The sequence below is a fragment of the Microtus oregoni genome, unplaced genomic scaffold (genome assembly GCF_018167655.1).
Source record: "Microtus oregoni isolate MIOR12 unplaced genomic scaffold, Mior012 000025F_ref0000491, whole genome shotgun sequence".
Lineage (NCBI taxonomy): Eukaryota > Metazoa > Chordata > Mammalia > Rodentia > Cricetidae > Microtus > Microtus oregoni.
This window is the reverse complement of record NW_024543084.1, coordinates 19037961-19060693: the sequence shown is the minus strand read 5'-3', so window position 1 is coordinate 19060693 and position 22733 is coordinate 19037961. Positions and strand designations below refer to the sequence as shown.

Sequence of the window (22733 nt, the reverse complement as noted above, 5' to 3'; positions counted from 1 at the left end):
AAATTGTCACACATGTCTACAATATATCTTGAGCATAGCTAATCTCTACTACCCAACATAACTCAAAGCATCTCCTTCCCAATTTCATGTCCTCTTTTTAAATTTTTATTACTTAATGACTTTTAATGATTTTAGCCCATTGGATCCAATTAGTGCTGACCATATATTAATGGGTATGAGGTCATCAGGGTCATCAGGGTATGGGCAACCTACCAGTGTCTAGCTCCCTAAAGAAAACTGATGCAGCTGAGTGGTGCACGCCTTTAATCCCAGCACTCAGAAAGCAGAGGCAGGCAGAGCTCTGAGTTCAAGGTCAGCCTGGTCTGCAGAGTGAGTTCGAGAACAGTCAAAGCTACACACACACACACATACACACACACACACACACACACACACACACACACCCTGTCTTGAGAAACCAAAAAGAAAAAAGAAAAAGAAAGGAGAGAGAGAGAGAACAGACACTTCCTCCCTTAGTAGCCATCAATTGCCAATAGCTCCTCAGGAATGGGTAGACCTGTTATGTGACAAAACCTTCCCTGGGTGACTCTCTCTCTCACAAACACACACACAATTTACTCATTCACCATAGGGAATCCACAACAGACCAAAGTATGGATACCACCAAACTCCAACTTGGCGAACCAATGAGTTTATTGGGGTTACTTACAGGAATATGGGCAACGGGTTGCTGACAGGAGCAGAAATGACTCACAGACAGCTGCCATCGCCCATGACCACCCCTAATAAGAGCCTTTGGGGTCCAGCCCCAAGACTCTCTTCAGGGTTCAGAATGGACACAACAGCAAGAGAAAAGGACTTTTTCTGAGAGTGAATGAACTCTCACACATGCTTTTCTGAAACAATAAAACAAAGTTTACAAGAGTTACTCTCATTAGTTAAAAGCATATTCCTAGGATAGAAAGCTGAGTCATTTCCATGGCAACACAAGATTCCAAGGTTTCAAATGTAAGACTGTGACCAGACTGGGGATCAGGGGAGCACAATGCCCAGTGACCAAGTTTGAGACATAGGTCTACTGTCAGCAGACTTGGCAAGCGAAGAATTGCCATGCTTTTCTTAGGGTGCTTTATGTAGCAACTTTGGTTTGACATCTGAGACTCTGGACCTTGACCATAACTGTAAGGTTTTAAACTTATGATCCATTTACACAAAGCCTTTAGTCTAGTTTGAACTTACTCGGAGGTAAAAGTGAGCTAATTGTGTGCAGTTAATCTGAGCAAAAGAACAATGCAGGCTTTTAAGTATCTACACTTGCTGTGGGAATAGATGGATCTAGTTATGAAGTATGTCCTAGTGTATTTTCTATATATCAAAATTATATAGCTAAATGAAAAGTCACCTTCCCGACCATCCACAGATATATGTGCCCACAAGATTGAGACATAATCCTGAGATTACATATACACATCACATGAGATTACAATGCAGGTATTGTGGAGACAACAAGATGCTTTAGTAAAACTGAAACAACAGTTTCCAGTGTCGATTGTCCTCCAGGCCTTGCCTGGACAGGATTAATGTCCATCAGAGTCACTCATCTGGTGGGTTGACATCTGAATTATCAGTTGTGGTATGCTGTATATTTGCACAGCTCATGGCCTCTGACACCCATCATGAGTAACAGTTCACCACATCTGGGAGTACACTGCACAGCCTACAGGCAGCTCAGCAAGTTGAGGCACTTTCCAGGTGCCTCAGTCGGTCTAATCCTCTTCCAAGCAGCTTGCCTGGTTTCTGCTTCTTCCACGTTCTTCTCCAACCATCTGGTATTGTTGCAGATTCTTTGCAGCTTAGCTCTACTCGCTCTGGCAGGTACGTGCCTAGTAAGTCTGGTCATTTTCAGGGACTTCCTGAAGCTATTACGAGTGTACTTTCCTACTTAAAGAAAGTCTGTGCAGGATGGAATGTTTTGATAAAGGAGGAAATGGCTAAACATCCAGCCTCAGGGTCGCTTCCTTCAGCCATGCTAGACATTTAAACTGCTTTGATCTTGAGCAGATTACCACAGCTACGATGAGTTAACATGTTCAACAACCATGTCACAGCCAGAAGAAAGCCTGTCACAGCTCTCTCTCTCTCTCCATGTCATAGCTCTCTCTCTCCATGTCACAGCTCTCTCTCTCTCCATGTCACAGCGCTCTCTCTCTCTCTCTCTCTCTCTCTCTCTCTCTCTCTCTCTCCATGTCACAGGACTCTCCCCTTCTTCTGGTTCTTACATTCTCCATTCCCCCTCTTCCCTGAGATAGGAGCTGGGGTGAATATAGATGTCCCATCACTGGCCTGCACCTACAGTCAATTTCTCTTAGCACTTGGAACAGTCATGAGTCTCTGTGTTAATCATAAGATGTACAAATTTTATAGTAAACAGAGAGAGGCTATAATTTAAAATTCTCTGACACTGGCACTCTGAAACCATGGAGTTGTGTGCATAGAGAAAACTGTTTCAGTCCAGCTAGGTGGGGAAGTAGGAAGAACGTTTGGTCATACTTCCCAGTGGAGCTAGTGTGCAGACAGCCCAAGATTATGTTCCAGTTATTTGGACATGCTACCTCTCCCTAGAGGGCAATGTTGAAATAGCATATTTAATTCATGCCTTCTAAAGACCAGGAATCTTGCATCACATTCTGTGTTTTGTTTAAGGAGATTCTACAAGCCTAGGGTTTGATTGAAATCCTTCGCCATTGTTTCTCTTTTTAAAACTTTAATGTTGTTATTATAAATGTGTTTTACTTTGAAATTTTCTTTGTTAGTAGATGTATAATCTAATAATAGTTCTTTCCCTTAAGAACTCTGGACAAATATGTTTTATTAATAATTGTTTATTATTATTATTATTATTACAGGTATTGCAAACAGACGAAAGGAATTCCCATACAGGATACCATTAGATTTGGTCCCCAAAACCAGTGTTAAAAGGATTTTGAGTGTAAAAGGTAAATTTTATTGGCCAGAGATGAGGCTCAGTTGGTAGGGTGGCTGCCTGGTGTGCATGAAGTCCCAGTGTGGTGGTGCTCACCTATAATCCCTGCCCTGGGAATGGGGAGACAGAGAAGGAGGGCAGTCAGAAACTGAAGTCCAGCATAGTAAGGCGTAGGCCAGTCTGAGCAACTCAGGACCAAATCTCCCCCGCCCCTTTCTCTTGGATTTTGAAACTATTTCTCTGTGTAGCCCTGGTTGTCTTGGAAGTCACTCTGTAGAACAGACTGGCCTTTAACTCACAGAGATCCACCTGCCTCCACCTCCCAAGTCCTGGGATTAAAGGCATGCGCCACCTCTGTCTGATTATAAATCTCATTTTTATTTTTTATAACTGGGTGCTTCAAACCAAAATCAAATATATTCGTGATTATTCTTTATTTTTCTTCATCTACACATATAAATTGGCTTTTGATAGAACCTTGTCTTCCAGTGTCCTCGACTTCAAACACCTGATTACTTTCCAACCCTTCACCCGCTTTAGTTGGCAGCTCTTCTCCTCTGATTGTGGGGGCGGGTTCTATCCCAGTGACTTCTCTACTTAGTTCAACACCTAACGTCCCACAGTCTCAGCAGCCCGTCCTGCCCCCATTGAAGACTTTGCAACCTACAAACGGCCCAGGGCACCAGCTCTCCTTCCAAGTATCAGTCCTGGGGTTGCTTGGCCCATTTGTACAGCTATAACGAGATATCAAAGTCTGTGTAATTTATAAAGGACAGGTTCTCCGTTCTCACATTCTGGAGCTTGTCCAAGATCAAGGTAATGAAGTGCCTGGCAAGGGCTGCTCCCTGCGTTTCCAGCCATTGCCCTGTCATGGCATCCTCACACAGCTAAGGGTAAAAGGGCAAAATGTCAAAGGTGAGGTGAAGGACTCCCACCCACTCCAGAAAAGCCCCACCTTCCAACACCAACACCTCTGTGCATTAGGTTCCAGCAGATGGAAGGACATGGAATCTCTACCCTCCAGGGTGTGCACACTGAAGAATCTTTGCTGGATTTCCCCTAGGCGTCTCTCTCTATAGTGCAGTCACTCGTCACCAACACCACAGAACATCCTGGCTACATTTCCTCTCAGATCAAATGCTGGAATCCCAGAACACCAGCACTAGAAAGGGCCTTTCTGACCATGTGCAGTCCTGATGTTAGATACATAAGAAACTGATCTGCCCACGTTTGCAGAGCGTTGCTCTGGCTCCAGAAGTCCGCGCCTTTCCTCTTCAGCTTCTTTACCCTCCTTCGTTTGAGGATCAGGCAGCATGGTTTGCGATGTCTGCACCTGACCATGCACCATGTGCTCGCTGTATCACTCTGCCTACCACCAAAAGCCCATGTTCACAATCAAATCCGGCCTTCTCCTGCCATTTCCAGGATAAACTGCTTATAGGGAAGAATGAAGACCGTGGTCATTGCCTCTTCAGAGCACACTATTGGAAGCTGGTAAAGAGTGTTTGTGTCTACTTGGGTCTCTTTGTGTTTCAGGACTGCTTATAGGGGAGTTCCTGTCCACAGTTCTGAGTAAGGAAGGCATCGACATCTTGACCCACCTGCCTAGTGGGAGCGCGGAGGCAGAGATCATGAGTGTTGTCCCCGTGTTCTATGTCTTCCATTACCTGGAAGCGGGAAGCCACTGGAACATGTTCTATCCTGATTCCTTAGCTAGGAAACAGAGCCTGCAGAAAAAAATGAGAGAAGGTAAAAAAAAAATTGTTTTATATGTCATCTTACAGATTTAAAGCAAATATTTTATTTCCTGAAATATTTAAATTACTATGAATCATACATATATATGTATATATATACATATATATATATGTATATATGTGTGTGTATATATATATATGATTAATTGTAAAAGAATTTTAGCAACAACAACAAAAAAGTCATGAGATAAATTCTTTCTGAGGCATTCTGGCTTAACTCACCAAATGCCTGGCCAGGAAGCAGAACCCCTACCTTCCAGAATCCTCCGAGGACTGCTCCCTTCCTCTTTGAATGGGAGCAGAACGTTCGCTTTGATCCCCAACTCGAGTATGAGACTTCCTATGAGAAACTGGGAGTACTGGCCACAGAACCCACAATAGCGGCTCACACGCAGGAGGGCTCAGCCCCTGGACTGACCCAGCACTCCTGTAAGTGACACGCTGTGTTCTTTTTTCTGGTCCTCCTTAGGGCTGGTGAGCATCTCGTCCTACAGAAACAGTGACTATTCTTACAGCATGTGGAAAGGGGGAAGTGCCAGTACCTGGTGAGTAACAGACTTCTCTCATATTCTCATACAGTAGCTGGTTCATTCACTAAGAATAACGGCCGGGGGATTACGGAGATGGCCCTGTGGGTAAGGGCACTTGCTGCCAAGCCAGGCTACCTGAATTCTATCACCAAGACCCACGTGTTACAAGGCAAGAACTGACTTCCACAGTTTCTCTTTTTGTCATGTGTGCACACACTCATAAATAAGAATGACGTCCCTAGTGACGTACGTCCCTTCCTATTGCTCTGACTGACGCCCCTCCACACACCTCACTTTCCCTTACAGCCCAGATCTGACCTAGTTAACTGGTGTGGTTGCTCCTTCAAAGAGAGCCTGGATTTTGTTCCCCAAGTTCAGCACTCTGATGTAAGGCAGCCCTCTCTCTATTCATCCTTCTGGCTTCAGACTTTGCTCCCCTGAGTTTACACTCGGTGTGGAAGCTGGAGTGACCTCACCACTCCAAGCCATTTAGATGCTTCTCAGCTCATCCAGAGTGAGAACCACAGTTTGCTCAATTCTCCCTCGCTCATCCATCTTGTTTCATGCTCCACGAAAGCCCTTTCTCAAACACACAAGACCAGACATGACTTTCCCCTCGGGGTCTCTGCACTGACCCCTCCCTGTCTGCAATGCTCCTTCCTGGGCAAGACCAGACGTCTTATTTCCCTCGGGGACTTACTGGAAGTTTCCTTCTTAATGAGGTCTTAATAATGTCTCCTTCTATATAAAACCACTGCACCCAGCTCTGAACCCTACCCTGATCGTCTCCTTTCCTCCTTCCCATCTGTATCTGTATCTGGGTGGCTCCACGTGTTCCAAGGACCTTGTATCTTCAATAAGAATTTATTCACTGAGGGGTAGCTTCTGTGATGGCGATCATCTAAGGAAAGACAGTATAGATGAAGCAAACATTTACACAGCAGTGTTGTCAAGCATGTCCTCCTACTTTGACTAGATACCTAATTTTATTTATTTTTTTCCCTTTGGAAGATACTTAATTTTAACATATAAAAAAAATCAGATAGCTGGTCATGGTGGTGCAGACGTATAGTCCCAGCACCTGGGAGGAAGAGACTGAAGGAGCAGAAGTTCAAAGCAGGGCTGCATTACAAGGTGATGGCCCCAAAGAGTGAAGATAAAGGAAGACTTCAGTGTGCCAAGAACCTCATAACATCTATTGCATAAGACGCCCTTCCTGAGTTCTGCAATAATTCAGTGCTTTTTGACCGATTATTTCTATGTAGCCTGGTTGGTCTGAAACCTATTATTCAGAGCTGGCCTGGATTGCATCCATTCTCCGGCTCTGTCCCCATAGTGCTGGGGCTGTGGGCATGAGCCACCATGCCCAGCAAGTTACAATCACTGAGTTTTAGATGTTCCAGAATTTCAGCCTTGGCCTCTTGTTTCTTGTGATCTCTCTTGCACAATCTTATCTTTGCCTGTGACCTCCACACTTCTGTGTAAATGGATCCCTGAGCAATGTCTTTAATCAATGCCCGGAGACCTAACTTCTCTCCTGGCCACAGGGCTGCATTTCGAGGTGTCTGGACATGAAGAACTCTAAATACAACGCATTCCAAAGCCATAGCTCTTTCTCAAACGTGCTTTCCTGTCCCCTCACTGAATCCCCATCCTCCACGAGTTCAGAATCATCAGCTGGTTTTTCAGCCCCTCCCTTTGGCTTTTAGTTCTTTGCCCAGCCTCAGTTCACAGGGCATTCATAGCAAGATTCTGCCTCGATCACCACAAGATCACCAAAAGGTATTAAATAAGATAGCCCCAAGGACAGGAAGATACGAATCTTGATGACCGAATGTGATGGGATTGGTAGGTAGACTGGGAGTGTCTAGACTTCCATTAACTATTTGGAAGCATGGAAGCTGGAAGCAGCAGATGCCTGTCGGAAGATGGAAGGGGATACAAAGGAGATTTTCTTTTATTAGCTGCTTTTCTGTGCTTTGGGACTTTTGAAAACTTTTTGCTCTTGAAATTTTTTCATTTAAAATACATTTTAAAAGTACAAGTTAAAACAAAATTTTAAGATGAGGAGACAGGAGAGTCTTAAGGACATCAGAGGGTCTAGTGACATCTAGCGAGGTCACGACTCCTGTCCTCACGGTTAGTCTGGGGTACATGCTGGTGGGCTGGTCTTTCTGGCTAAATAGGTGACATCCTAAATCTTCCTGATCAGATGGCAGATGCTGAGTCCATGGCGGAGCTTAACAGAAGGGAGACAAACAGCTCAGACCCAGGAGGCTCGGCCACATGCTTTTGCACTTCATTCTCTCACTTTTAGCGATCAGCGTTGACACAAAGCTGTTTGCCTCCCTCCGTGGCCTTTAACTCAACTTGTCATCTGCTTTGTTCTGGTTTTTCTCACCAGCATCAACGTTTTGAGAACTAGCTAGCAGTGTCATGATCACTTGGGTGCTGCTCACATTTCCTGACTGAAAGTCTTGCCGATTTTCGAATGTCCTCTCTTGTCGCCATGTAAAAGGATGGCTTACTCTGGAACTCTGTGTCTTCCACTCTACCGTCTTTTAAAGAAGAAAAGCACGCAAAGACACACTATGTAACTAGGAAGGCAAGGGAGACTGTGTTCTAAAGTCTGTATGATTGTGTTTCAAAGGTTATCGGCGTTCGCTTTGAGAGTCCTTGGGCAAGTGGCCAAGTACATGAAACAGGACCAAAACTCAATCTGTAATTCTCTGCTGTGGCTGATTGAGAAGTGTCAGCTGGAAAATGGATCTTTCCAGGAAAATTCCCAATACATGCCTGTAAAGTTACAGGTAAGGCAATCAAATGTGTAAATTAGCACTGGTTTTATTTACAGACTCCCATTTTATTCCCATCGTATTATGGGGACTAAAGAAGAGAAGAAAAAAATATATAATTGTCGTAGTTTCATTGTGATAAAATATCCCAACAAAAGCAAATTTTGGGAGGTGTTCAGCTCAAGGTTTTCATGGCAGCAGGCACTGAAGAGGGTGAATGTCCACATGCTGGTGCTCAGTTCACCGTAGCCCAGGGGATGATGCTGCCCACGGGAGCTTGTCCTCTCACCTCGACTTAGCATAATCAAGATAATTACACACAAAGATGCCCACAGGCTAACCTGATCTAGACAGCCTTCATCTGCTCCTTTCCTGATGACTGTAGATGGTACCAGGTTGACAAGTCAGACAGAAGGATTTTCAAGAGTGCAATCCTTGTAGTGAAAGGCAAACCCAGTTTCATTGGAAGCAGGGGACCAAGTCTAGATTAAAGGAACTGAAAAACCAAATTCCTGTGTGACTCCTGGGAGACAGAGGAGGGCCAGAAACGTGTCTGGATCTTTCCTCAGAGTTAATTTATTTCTCCTTTTCATCCAAACTGTTTGTCTTTATGACATAAAACCTGTTTTAAAATGTGTGTACACGTTTGTGCGTGTGTGCACATGTATGTGAGTGTGTGTATTCTAAATCTTGCTGTTATGAGCATTGCTGCAGTGCATGCAGAAGTGCAAATGTGTCTTTGAGGTCCGAATTCCTTCCTCCTGGATATAGACCCTGGAGTAGAACTGCTATCTCGGTACTTTCATTTTTAATTTTTGGGAGACTCTGCACTGTGTCTCACAGCGACTGTGCTAATTTCCCAGCGATGGTACACATTTGCCTCTTGTCCTTCTGTCATCTCTGTGGCAACTGTGTGAGATAGTGTCTCCCTGTGGTTATGTCTGAATTGCTCTGATGGCGAGCAACACTGAACACTTTTATTATAACTATTATGCCTGGAAATTTAAATTCCAGAGTTGAGAGAAGGGAAGAAATGGGAAGAGAAGAGAGAAGGGAGAAAGGAGGAGAGAGATTAAAGTCCATTCAAAGAGAATTAGACTGTACGTGGGGAGGTAGATCAGCTCCACTGGAGACCCCGTGAGCCTGGCACTGGGTTACCCCTGCCTTAAGAGATGCCTCCTAGCGGACATGGTCCGTTAAGAGGCTCTTGAAGAGGGTGAACTTGAACGTGGTAATGAATCATGAGGTAAAGCTGGCAGGTGAGGATGGGGAGACGCTCCAAGGGAGGCACCAGCAAAACCTCAGGGCTGTTGGGAAACCGCAAGCATCCGGCTGGAGTGCACGGTGTGGACACATGGAGGTGGCTCCAAGAGAGACTCGGACGACTAGATCATCTCACTTTTAAAATGTCGTTTGCGCTGTCTGTTCTAGGGCACTTTGCCTGCGGAAGCCCAGGAGAACGCTTTGTATCTCACAGCCTTTTCTGTGATAGGAATTAGAAAGGCTATGGACATTTGCCCCCTGATGGTAAGAAGCACTTCTCTTGGCCGCACTTGGGAGGGTGCACTGGGGAAGGGGAGAGAGCTGCGGGGTGGGGGCTCACTGTCAGAGTCCGCTTCATTTCAGATGTTTCTTTCACTGCTTTACACGTTCTTGAAAGTAACCTTGGGAGCCGGAGAGATGGCTCAGAGGTTAAGAGCACTGATTGTTCTTCCAGAGGTTCTGAGCATGGTGGCTCACAACCATCTGTAATGAGATCTGGTGCCCTCTTCTGGCCTGCAGGCATACACGCAGACAGAACACAGAAAACAAAATAAGTAAATCTTTTAAAAAAAAAAACAAAACAAAACAAAACAATTCTAACTGACGTCTATTTTGAGACCATAACTGCTAAGCTACACGAAACAAGACTAACCACTGTAACTGTAAATATCCTGGGGCTGGAGAGATGGCTCAATAGTTAGGAGCACACACTGTTCTTGTGAGGAGCCAGGTTCAGTTTCCAACACCACAAGGCAGCTTATAGTCATCTTAACTCCAATTCCAAGGCGCTTAACACAAAAATAAAATTAAAAAAATATATAAAAACAAAAAAAAGAAAGTAACCTTAAGACCAGAATCAAAGGGTTTCATAACCGTGACAGAGTCTCTGGCACCTAGTCCAACCTGTAGATTCACCAAGAGGTGGCAGAGTTGACTTTAAAGGTAGGTGACCCCCGCTGCTCAATGTCACCATTGCTAAATCGTAGAGCCAGGATAGTACCTGGGACTGTGACGGGAGAATGAGTCAATATGTCTTGCTCCCCTTGCTTTTTAAATTTAAAAATTTATTTTTGTGCATATATGTGTGTGCCTGCTTGTCTGTATGTCCACCTTAGAGGCCAGAAGAGGGCATCAGGTCCCTGGAACTGGAGTTACAGGTGACTGTAAGCCACCTGATATGGATGCTGGGAACCGAACTCAGATCTCCCGCGAGAGCAGCCAGTGTTCTCCACCTGCTTAGCCATCTCTCCAGTCCCTAGCTTTCCACTCTTATCTCCTCTATGATGTGAGCATTGCTGTTGCCTTCAGCGTTGTAGAGACTCCCCAGAATCCAATCACACTTTTACTTCTTTGGGTCTTATTATTTTGTTTGCTTGGAAGCTAAGGAAGTAAAGAGAAGACACACCTATTTAAAATAACATAGAGGCTTCGCGGTGTGGAAGGCAGGGAATAGCTCAGTCAGCTAAGTGCTTACCACTGAAGGATCTGAGTTCAGATCCCCCGCATGAAGATAACAAGCTAGCTGTGACATGACCGCACCTTCAATCCCAGCCCTGGGAAGGCAGAGAAGGGAGGATCCCTGAGAGTTGCTGGGCAGCCAATATTGCCTACTAGGAAGCCCCAGGTTCAGTGGGAGTCCATGTCACAGAAGCTTCCAAAGGTTAACACAGACAACAAAAGGCTGAAGTCAGAGCTCTGCTCCGAGGTGAAGCAGTCCTGTCTGCAACACCAAAGTCAACTGATTGGTCCTGTAAATCAGGTTACAGAACTGGGCTGGGATTTCAGCTTCCAAAGAGAATTTGTAGAACGAGAGCCACAAAAGCTTTCTTCTGTTCGGGTCATTCATAAGCATTGGTGCACACATTTAAGAGAAAATAATCAACACGAACAGGTCCCAGTGGTCTGGGTGCGGATTGACAGTCTTGCCCACAGGAGGCTCAGGTCAGAAGTGAGATGAGCCAGGCTTGTCATTTATCGAGGCTCTCTGGCAACCTCGGCACATGGCAGGGACTCTTCCTAAGCACTGTGAGGGGCAGAGAGCTCTGGCTGCTCCTGTCCTTTTACTGTTGTGGTTCTATTCTGTTTTGCTATGGCCCTTTGGAACATGTGACTGTCTCAGCTATGCTGACACAGAATGAAAATCCTGTCCACACCGTCGCTTCTTCTCAGGGGTTGGTCCAGTGATGGAGTGAGAAACTCAAGGGACAAACTTCTCAAGGCAAACAGGAACTCAGTGGCAGAAAGCATAGCCCAATTTGTACAACCACGTGGTTTCTTCTGAGATAGACTCCACCCCTTCTCTGTAAAGGATTTGCTTTGTTGATTGTATACACAGGTCTCCAGGGTCTTCATACCCCCAAGACACACATGCACACGCATGCACACACGCATGCACGCGCACACACACAGCAATTTTCCCACAATCTCAGTACAGCTCCCGTCAGTTTACCGGCTGATGTTGAAGAAAGAAAGTTAATTGTCTTCTGTTCTTCTTCCCAGAAAATCGACACAGCACTAACTAAAGCTGACTCCTTCCTGCTTGCAAAGGCCCTTACGTCCAAGAGCACCTTCACACTGGCCATCGTGACCTATGCTCTTTCCCTAGGAGACAAAAACCACCCGCAATTTCGTTCAATTGTCTCAGCCCTGAAAAGGGAAGCTTCGGTTAAAGGTAGGACTCATCACACACCGCTGCTCAGTGTGCAGGTGCTGACTAAACACAGAGAGTCTGCATCCTGGGCATCAGGCTTTCTGCCCCCACCCACCCAATAGTGGGTTTCTCTGTCGACACAGTAAGCCAGCTCAAGCCAAACTGAAAAACCTGTTTATTTGAACAAAACACCTCCAGGGTAAGTTTTCCAGTCCCAGAGATGGAAGATGGAGGAGCCGGGCCCACAAACAAAAACAGGGAGATTTTCTAGGTTGTTGATGAGGGGTAATGATGTTTGTATCCAAGTATGGTTAAAATTGAGCTCTTAGGGACTTGGGCAGCTGGCAACTTCAGGGGAGGAAGCTGCAGTAGCCACCAAGAATGTAGAACTGGGCTTTTGGTGCCTTTCCTTGGTTGAGAGACTCTCTGAGCATGTGGGGTTTGGAGGAATAGAGAGACAGAGGCAGAGGGGGGAGGGAGAGAAAAAGAGGGGAACGGGGCTTGGTCCAGTCAGTTAGTCCTGAGTCCCAGCTTTGCTATCTGCTGCTCCGCTCTCAGCCGTCTGTGCTCTCCGGCATCTGTCAGCCTCTCTGTGTTCTCCAGCATCTGTCAGTCAGCCTGTCTGTGCTCTCCAGAATCTGTCAGTCAGCCTGTCTGTGCTCTCCAGCATCTGTCAGTCAGCCTGCCTGTGCTCTCCGGCGTCTGTCAGCCTGTCTGTGCTCTCCAGCATCTGTCAGTCAGCCTGTCTGTGCTCTCTGGCGTCTGTCAGTCAGCCGTCTGTGCTCTCCGGCATCTGTCAGCCTGTCTGTGTTCTCCAGCATCTGTCAGCCGCCTGTGCTCTCCGGCGTCTGTCAGCCGTCTGTGCTCTCTGGCATCTGTCAGCCGTCTGTCTGTGCTCTCCGGCATCTGTCAGCCGTCTGTGCTCTCCGGCATCTGTCAGCCGTCTGTCTGTGCTCTCCGGCATCTGTCAGCCGCCTGTGCTCTCCCGCATCTGTCAGCCGCCTGTGCTCTCCGGCATCTGTCAGCCGTCTGTCTGTGCTCTCTGGCATCTATCAGCCGTCTGTGCTCTCCAGCGAGTGTGCCTTCCTACAATGGAGACGAGGACACTGTATCGTGGGATCTCATTTTCTCTTAGCTACATTGATGAAGTCTGAATAAAAAAAGAAAGAAAGAAAAAGGAAAGAAAGGACACGACTGCTGCTGGGTATGATGGGGGAGAAACTGAAGACATCAGGGAGAGCATAGCCTGAAGCAGGGACATCTAGGAGGGTCCAGAGTGGACAGGACCAGACTGAGCTGGGCCATGTGGAGTGGGGAGGGAAAGGAAGAAAGGGGAACCAAGTGCAGTAGGCAGGAGGCCAAAGGTACAAAAGGGAAGGTAACCAAAATGTCTTGATTCTGTAAGGAAGAGCCTCTGGGGGAAGGGCATCCCGAGGCTCTTCCTCATAGCTCAGGGTAGAGGGTGGAGTATACCAGTCCTACACTGAAGGATGCTGGGAGAATCTGGTGACTTGGTCTGCTTTGACATGTGAAATAGGCACCTCAGCCACTTGTCCCAGGTTTGAAACTTACCAAAGTTCTGACAAAGACAACTTGTAGAGGTAAGAAGGCCATCACACATCTGCGAGGATTACGTCAAGTTCTGTCTTTTGCTTCTATTAATGAACGTAATGTTGCCCTCAGGTGATCCACCCATATACCGTTTCTGGAAAGATACTCACCAAAGTGCAGATAGCCCGGGACCCAACAGTAGCACAGCAGGTATGGTGGAAACCACAGCCTATGCTTTGCTTACCTGCCTGAACCTGAAGGATACATACTATGTCAACCCAATCATCAAGTGGCTGTCGGAAGAGCAGAGGTATGGAGGCGGCTTTTATTCCACCCAGGTAATGTGTGTCCGCTTCATCTGTGCATGCTTCCCACACCACAGTTTCCACACTCGTTCTGGCCTCCATGACCCTAGGTACAGAGTCTTCCTGGAGGTGATCTGTCCTGGTGACTTCATTATTCAGAAGAGGATATGAGCCTACATTGGTTTATTCAAGGAGCCAAGTCAGCACCCATGTTTCCTGACTTTATGCCCAGGGTGCTTCTTTCGTTGTCTTTAAAGACCATGGAAGGCTGGTAGATTACCAGCAATTACATCACATCCTGATTGATAAGTAGTGGTTACCATGGAAGCAAAGGAACCAACTATTCCTCTCCTGCATGATGTTTAGCTGCCTTTCAATCATGCCTGATGTTGTTACCATTGTTATACAGTTGGATAAAACACATTCATGTATTGCATAGCAATGTTTTGGTCAATATCAGACCATAAATATAATCGTGATTCATAAAATTGTGGTAGAACTGAAAACTTCCTATTGCTTACTACTAGATTGGTGGCTATCATAATGATGCATATAACACATTACATGCCTGTGCGGATGAGGGCAAACCTGTTGCACTGCCAGTCATAAAAAATTAATAATTAGTAATTATACTTTATAATATATAGACATTTATGATTTTATAGTTTATAATTAATAGAAATGTATAGCTCACGTTTCTCAAGAATGGAAAGACCAAGATTGAGGGGCCATAATTTGGCAAGAACATCTTTGCTGTATCCTCCCATGAAGGACAAAGAGAAAGAAAAAGTTGGGAGAGAAGAAAGGAGAAAGGGGGAGAGGAAGGGGAGAGAAGAGTGCCAATTCATTCTTTTATAAGGATAGTGACATTAATCTACTTGTAAGGATGGCGCTCATGACCTTCATACCTCCCATGAGATCCTACCCCACCCCACATTGCCGCATTGGACGTTAAGTTTCCAGTATTTGAACTGAAGGACAGCAAGGAAGACGTGGATCCCTGTACGCTCCATGAATCTTATATTATAGTGGGGAAGAAACAATCAAGTAACTGTAAATAAAAATATTATGAAGTGAAAGCTATCAAGGGCGAGAGATGAACATTAAAACTCTCATGAAGGGATAGTTTGCGGCCTCACTGTGGGGGTGTTTAAACTGAGACTAAAGGGTGAGAGAGACGATCCTAAAACATCAGAGGCGGTTTTCAGAGTGACCCTCCTGGGGATGTATGCGCAGGATATGTAGAGAGCCCAGACCTGAGACCATGCTTCCTTCCAGTCCCCGATGAAAACAATGTCTTTCCTAGGGAGAGAATGATCAGCCTTACCCCTCCACAATGGGCCCCTCGGCCTCTCCACTCAGTCAGCTGCGATTTCATCTCCAGACAGTGCTGCCTGTCCGGAGCGGGTCAGTTTGTAAACTGAGCACACATAAATAAACTAAATGGGCTTTCTGCCTTGCTGACTGTTGACAGGATACCATTAACGCCATCGAGGGCCTGACAGAATATTCACTCCTGGCTAAACAGTTTCATTTGAATATGGATATCAACGTCTCCTACAAGCACAAAGGGGATTTCTACCATTATAAGGTGACGGAGAAGAATTTCCTTGGGCGGCCAGTGGAGGTAATTGAGATATTTTTGCAGTCAGATGGGGGAATTTAAGTTGTCTCTCGCATCCTTGCTGTACGTGTGCTTTTATTCGCTATGCAAACGTGCACTGAGTGGCGGCCAGCAGCATGTAAGCAGGGTGCCTATCACATCACAGGCACCAGTGATTCATGAGGAAGAGCAGCGAACGCATGTCATACAGAGGGGCCTCTGGGTCCAGGCTGGCAGAGGTTGTATATAGCAGAGGGGTTAATATGTCCACATGTATGAACTAAACCTGGAAGAATCAGAGAGGGGTAGCCAGATGGAGAAAAGGGTAGGACATTTGTCATATGTAACAGTACACACAAAAATGCCCTTGCAGAGATGTGAAGGACAAGTTTGGGTACCTCCTGTGGGTCCCTTTGCCCTTGGTCATGCTCACAGAGTGTGGCTCACTTGGACTTAAATCTCTAGACTCCTTGCCCCAGGTCTGTTTCCAAGGCTAGATTTTTATTTTAAAGGGAAAACTCTTAATAGGTTCTGAAAATTTCCCAAAGAAAATGATACATTACGCAAAGTATATTCTTTATTATTATTGCTGCCAATCTACATAGGCGGATGCACCTTTTTCTTTTTTTTTAAGATTTATTTATTTATTAAGCATACAATGTACTGCTGGCAAGGAAGGCGCCAGGTCTCATTACAGATGGTTGTGAGCCACCATGTGGTTGCTGGGAATTGAACTCGGGACCTCTGGAAGAGCAGCCAGTGCTCTTACCCTCTGAGCCATCTCTCCAGCCTGAATGCACCTTTTTCTAATTATCATGTGTGAATTTAGTGCATTTAAACCATAATACTCCTCACTATCTACGGACCCTACAGAGCCACACTTGTGAAAGGAAATACATATGAGAAAAAGCAAAAATCACAAACCAGTGATAATATAACAATATAACAATGATAATATAATAATAAATACATGGCCCTATATCTATGCCAATAATTAGTGATGCAAACATTTCAAATACAAGTCTGATTTCCCATCCTATTTTGATTAAAAAAAAAAAAGATCTGGCAGCAGGGCTGTAGGCACTGGGCATGGCTTTTTCAGTCGTACCAGTCACATGATATATGCGCAATGCTTCTCATCCTCTGGGTCTCTGGAGGTGGCTGTGCTGTGACCCCTAGGTGGGGGATCGCTTTTGTCCCAGGGAACATTTAGGAATCACCAGAGACACTTGCTCTGAGTCTACGCTCTAAGGAGGAGCCGTGGGTCTGAGCGGCATAGGGCTGTGTCCTAGTTCCCTTTCCTGGGCTGTGGTAAAGCACCCGACACAAACTACTCAGTTCTGGAGCACAGTCCGTAGCCGTGGGAGATAAAGGAGGCAAGAGCTGTAAGGGGCTACTGATGTTTAAGGTCCAGTGAGTGATGTTCATGAAGCTAGCACGGTCCAGTTTTACGCCCAGAGAATGGCTCCGCCCACAGCAGTCAGACCTTCCTGTATAAATTAACATAATTAAGACACTGCCCTACAGACATGCTCACGGGCCAACCCAAAGCAGAAAGTCCTTCCTTGAGACACTGCCTGGGTGATGCTAATTGTGTTGAGCTGACAATGAAAAGGAACCGTCACAGCCTACTTCAAGTGGGCAGCATGACTTCTCTCCTGAGGAGATGTGATGTGAAGAGCCTTTGCCATCTTAAAATAACACAACCTCGCCATGAGTGCTGCTTCCACGTGAAGCCTGGGCTGCTGCCAGCCAGCTTGGAATTCCCTGCCACAGCTTTTCCTAGAAGGTGCCCTGTGAAGCAATGTGTGAGGTTGATGACTAAGCATGGACACTCTCATTTAAATGCAGCTGTATCTGGTATTCATGGCCGCTGCTAAGCATGGTACTCCGAGAGAAAGAGGAACAGATGAGGTACAGCATTTCCCAGATTCGTTCACCATAAAAACTCAAGCACTCATTCCCTAAGTAACTGCACTGCATCCTGTGGGGACAATAAAGGAAATGACCTATTTCCCTCCATTTACTAAGATTTGAAGTATAGATTGACGAACTCGAAGGTGCACTAAGCCCCCTTTGCACGGGTATGCTAGGCAAAGAGAACAGGATGCTGCAAGTGTGGAGGGAAGGGAAGCTAGCTGAGTCATCAGTCTTGATCAAAATCATCTCTTCAATAATGTCCCCAAACTATGGAGACTGTGAGAGAGGAAGGCTGCTTAGCTGAATCGGCTAAGCAGAGTAGGAAGGAGAACAACAAAGAAGGATGTGTAGCGGGATTAAGTGGAGTGGCCAGAGACTTAGGGGAGCGTTCTAGAGGCTGGGAGTGAGGAACCTGGATTTAAATTAGCACAGGCCAGCGAGAAATGGGAAGATGAACCATCAAGAGTGGAGGAGAGGGAAAAGGGGGAAGTGGTAGAGGATCAAAGACATTTTGTGGCCACTTCAGAGCCTTGCATTTGATGTTTATGAAAGCAGTCCACAGCTGGGCAGTGGTGGTGCATGCCTTTAATCCTAGAGTCAGGGGGATCTCTGTGTTAGAGGCCAGCCTGGTCTACAGATTGAGTTCCAGGACAGCCAGGGCTACACAGAAAAACACTGTCTTGAAAAACAACAAAAAAAAAAAGAAAGGAAGGGAGAGAGGGAAGGAGGGAGGGAGAGAGGGAGGGAGGGAGGGAGGAAAGAGAGAGAGAGAGAGAGAGAGAGAGAGAGAGAGAAGAAAAAGGCAGGTGGATCTCTGTGAGTTTGAGGCCAGCATGGTCCACAAGAGCTAGTTCCAGGACAGCCAGGGCTGTTGCAGAAACTCTGTCTCCAAAAAAAAGAAAGAAAGAAAGAAAGAAAGAAAGAGAAAAAAAGGAAGAAAGGAGGGAGAGGGTGGGAGAAAGAAAAGAAAACAATCCCCATTGGCACATGAGATGCTAAGTTTTGAACTAGGCTCCAAAAGGAATTTGTTCACTTGAAAAAAAAAGGAAATAAATATCTACTTTGTACAATGAATATGTATGTATGTATGTATGTGTATATATACATATAATTAATGAATATCTAGTCTACATAGAATATATTTTTGTAGATGACCCCTGATATGTTACTTTGGTTGGCTTGCTAAGGAGGACATCCTGTTTACACATGAAAGGAGGGGTGGAAGGGACCCCAACATCTTTTAGTGCCTGCTGCATTCGATTCTCCAATGTCATCCATTTAATTTCATAAGAACCAAGAGAGAGGCTGTCAGGTCTCCCCCTCTTTTCTTTGCTCTTCTGCCCTCTATCAAATGATGAGTGAAATCTTGTTTTCTCTCTCCACCCCCAGGTACCTCTCAATGATGACCTCGTCGTCACCACAGGATATAGCAATGGCTTGGCAACAGTACATGTGAGTATCTGACTAGTGCCAAGGAACACTGCTGTTGGCAGAGGTTTCTGTCCTGCCTGGTCCTGCAGCTGTTCAGTTCCAAAGAAACACACAGAGGTCTATATTAATCATAAACTAGTTGGCCTATTAGCTCAGACTTCTTATTAACTCTTACATCCTACATTAACCCATAATTTTTCTCTGTTAGCCACATGGCTAGGTACCTTTTATCAGTGAGGCATTCTCATCTTGTTTTTTCTGTGTCTGGGTGAAGACTGCAGACTGAGTTTTTTCTCTTCCCAGAATTCTCCTCTTCTCATTGTCCTGCCTATACTTCCTGTCTGGCTAGTGGCCAATCAGCATTTTATTAAAGCAATACAAGTGACAGGGTACAAGAGCATTGTTCCACAGCATTTGTTACAAAAAAAAAATACTTTGATGCAAAGTCATAGGAATATGACTTGGCTCACCATGATAAAGTGGAGTTTGTTTATCTAGTTCTGTCTTGCTGTCCTGACTGTCCTCACAGTTGATTTTGGATAATAACTAGTGGTCCTTGTATGCATAACCTCTGTATTTGTGAAAATTTTAGTATATATTACATATAGTCGTGCAACTGCATTGTGATACTTCTGCCAACCATTGACTATATATATTATAGTCTCATAAGGCTGCAACAGTGAGTGATGTCATAGCTATCTTAGTTTGAGTATGATGTTCACACAATGAAAAAGTTGCCCGAAGAATCGTTTCTTAGAAAATGTCCCCATTGTTACATGGTACACAGATTTATAAATTTTACAGTAGCATTTGAGCTCATGGGACTCATATGTGATTTGTGTGGTTCATAGCATCTCTGTGTGTGACCACACAGTCTGCATTTCCTGAGTAGAAATTCTCTCTGTTGGTGTTTTGATAATTTGTCACCTTTAACACATTTACAAGGACTATTTACACGGTGGCACAGAGGAAAATGGGCTCTTTATATTTCCCACAATCCTAGTTGCTGTTGGTATATCTATTTCTGGCAAACACTCGTCCAGACACATTTACAGGGAGTTGCTTGCCTTGATAGAGTGTGGAGCTGGGAGAACTCTTCTCAGGCTAGCTAAGATTACGGTAAGATGTTAAACTGTACAGGCTAAGGAGCAGGTGCCTGGGGAGTCCATCTCCAGATCTGACTATATGGGATCCAAGTGAACACTGTGCTTGGCCAAAAGTCATCATTTAGTGTTTTTTGCTTCTTTGTGTTTGCACGGTAGAGTTATGGACCGCGTGTGCCATTTCCTCTCCTCTCAGCTAGAGCACAGCGTAATGCCTTCTCATTTTTCCATTTAATAAGGAATCTTCTTGTTTCCATATCCCAACATAGGTAAAAACTGTGGTTCACAAAACTAGTGTCTCTGAGGAATTCTGCAGCTTTCACTTGAAAATTGATACCCAAGACATTGACGGTAAGATGCCCTGTGTGCTCTGTATTTTAGCTACACTTTGAAAATGTCAGGTGGAGAACACCCCCGATTAGGAACATACACTTGTGAAAAGAAGATTCTTAATCTAGCTATTGAGTAGATAGGCATCCAAGTACGCATTCCTACCGTTTGTTACAATAGATGCAACTTGAATAACTGTTACAAACTAGTATCAAGTGATACAGCAGCTAACTTGAATGTATTCAATGTTGGCGCCTTAATATTGCTTACTTCTAAAGAGCTTACAAGTTGTAAGGCTTAAAATGGAATATTCCTTTGGATTTCTACTGCCTTGTGTGTGAGGATTCTATTCCAAGAAACCCCCTCTTCCCACAGGTTTCTTAGAACCATACTCATTTTCCCTCCCTCGTCTTTGCTCTCTTTCTAGAACCTATGGTCTTTAAAAAAAAATGTGCCCCCCTTCTTTAAGCACGCAACCTTCTTGCGCCCCTGATAGTTTGTTGGCATTTCCATGTCCAAAGTCAAGTCCACCTGGATGTTCCTGTCCTCCTGACCCTTGCCCCAGGGCCACAATAGGCCTGTTCCTTCAGGAAATTCTACACCCACAGATGCTGCCCTCCATCTTTCCAGACCCCCAGGCACACTACTGAGGCCCTCTTACCTCCTTCAGTGGTCAGATGTTTGAGAGCAGAGGGCATCTCCAGTGACAGCGGCACCCGCTGTTGTCAGTAGCTTTACAATCTTCGGATTTTAAAATCTCCCAGATCACAAATCATTTTTAGTTGTTCTTTGAGACTTTCTCATAACAACTCCGCCCAAACACGCTCCAAAACAAGAAAAGGCAGCATACTTCCTATTTTGTGACTCGTTTGTGTTTGTCTGTGTGCCAGCCTCCAGCTACCCCAGCCACGGTGACTCCGGACACAAGCACGTGGTAGCGTGTGCCAGGTGAGCCCATTGCACAAGGTGGAGTGGAGGTTTCCAAGGTCTGGCTTTCACTGCGGCACTTCAATGCCTCCTAACATTTCCAAGGATGCTCAGGAGTTCGTTCGTTCATTTGTTTCTAGTATTCTATTTTGTTTTGTTTTGTTTGTTTGTTGTAGAGATCCTCCTGCCTCTGCCTCCCGAGCGCTGGGATTAAAGGCGTGTGTCCTCACCGCCCTGCCATTTGTTCATTTTTTAAATGCGGAGTAGAGCAAGAATTCTTGAATAGCTTCTTATTCTGGAGGGCAGCTCTGGGTTTGCTCATATTCTGGAGCGCAGCTCTGGGTTCGCTCAGATCTTGTCATCCCTCCTGGGTTTCTGTCTTTTTCTGACTCCGATAGTACAATGACCTTTGTTGTTCTTCCAAAATGGCAGAGGTGTAGTATCAGGAAGCTTCTCAGACATGGCTCCTACTATGAGGCAATAAGGGTGGGGAGGGGGTGTAACTGGGAATCACATTTACCCGCAAAACCTCTGACCCTCAAAACCTCTGGCCCTTAAAGCCAGCTGCTCTCTACCCAGGCTGCCCTCTTGGATCAGACACTTCAGAAACACCAAGGCTCAGGCCCCATCTAATGCAGCCCACATTGAGACTCTTGCTATCAAACCACCTGCTGGCAAAACCCTCAAACGGCCCTATATTAGTTTCTTGTTGCTGCTGGCAGAATTATGGCTCGCTCTGTTTGGGTTCTGTCACCATCAATCACTTCCTTCTCTGATTCGCCTTCTTCTTGCTTTTATAAACTGTCTTTCCAGTCCAGTGAGTGCCTCCAAATATCCCAGACACCCCATCCTGAATCAAATCACATTGCCATGTGACGTCACAGGTTCAGATTAGGACGTGAGAATCTTTGGAGATCAAAGAGTCTGCTCACCACGGCCTCCTTCCTAGTGTGTGTGTAAAGTGTGTGCTGCTTACCACGGCCTCCTTCCTAGTGTGTGTGTGTAAAGTATGTTCTTTTTACCACGACCTCCTCCTTCCTAGTATGTGTGTAAAGTGTGTACTGCTCACCACGGCCTCCTTCCTAGTGTGTGTGTAAAGTGTGTACTGTTCACCAAGGCCTCCTTCCTAGTGTGTGTGTAAAGTGTGTGCTGCTCACCAAGGCCTCCTTCCTAGTGTGTGTGTAAAGTGTGTGCTGCTCACCAAGGCCTCCTTCCTAGTGTGTGTATAAAGTGTGTACTGCTCACCACGGCCTCCTTTCTAGTGTGTGTAAAGTGTGTACTGCTCACCACGGCCTCCTTCCTAGTGTGTGTGTGTAAAGTATGTTCTTTTTACCACAACCTCCTCCTTCCTAGTGTATGTGTAAAGTGTGTACTGCTCACCACGGCCTCCTTCCTAGTGTGTGTAAAGTGTGTACTGCTCACCACGGCCTCCTTCCTAGTGTGTGTGTAAAGTGTGTACTGTTCACCAAGGCCTCCTTCCTAGTGTGTGTGTAAAGTGTGTGCTGCTCACCAAGGCCTCCTTCCTAGTGTGTGTATAAAGTGTGTACTGCTCACCACGGCCTCCTTTCTAGTGTGTGTAAAGTGTGTACTGCTCACCACGGCCTCCTTTCTAGTGTGTGTACAG

At 45.5% G+C, this 22733-nt stretch overlaps 1 protein-coding gene across 1 annotated transcript in view; it reads left to right on the top strand.

Annotated features, from left to right (window-relative positions):
- The window catches only part of LOC121462708 (complement C5-like), a 103586-nt gene that overhangs the window by 65859 nt on the left and 14994 nt on the right, over positions 1-22733 (top strand). The window contains exons 23-33 of the mRNA XM_041674536.1: positions 2868-2957; positions 4481-4693; positions 5171-5246; positions 7882-8041; positions 9458-9553; positions 11789-11960; positions 13623-13828; positions 15270-15422; positions 18708-18770; positions 20122-20203; positions 21073-21130. Of these exons, the coding sequence (XP_041530470.1) occupies positions 2868-2957; positions 4481-4693; positions 5171-5246; positions 7882-8041; positions 9458-9553; positions 11789-11960; positions 13623-13828; positions 15270-15422; positions 18708-18770; positions 20122-20203; positions 21073-21130 (1369 nt within the window). The remainder of the gene's footprint in view (positions 1-2867; positions 2958-4480; positions 4694-5170; positions 5247-7881; positions 8042-9457; positions 9554-11788; positions 11961-13622; positions 13829-15269; positions 15423-18707; positions 18771-20121; positions 20204-21072; positions 21131-22733) is intronic.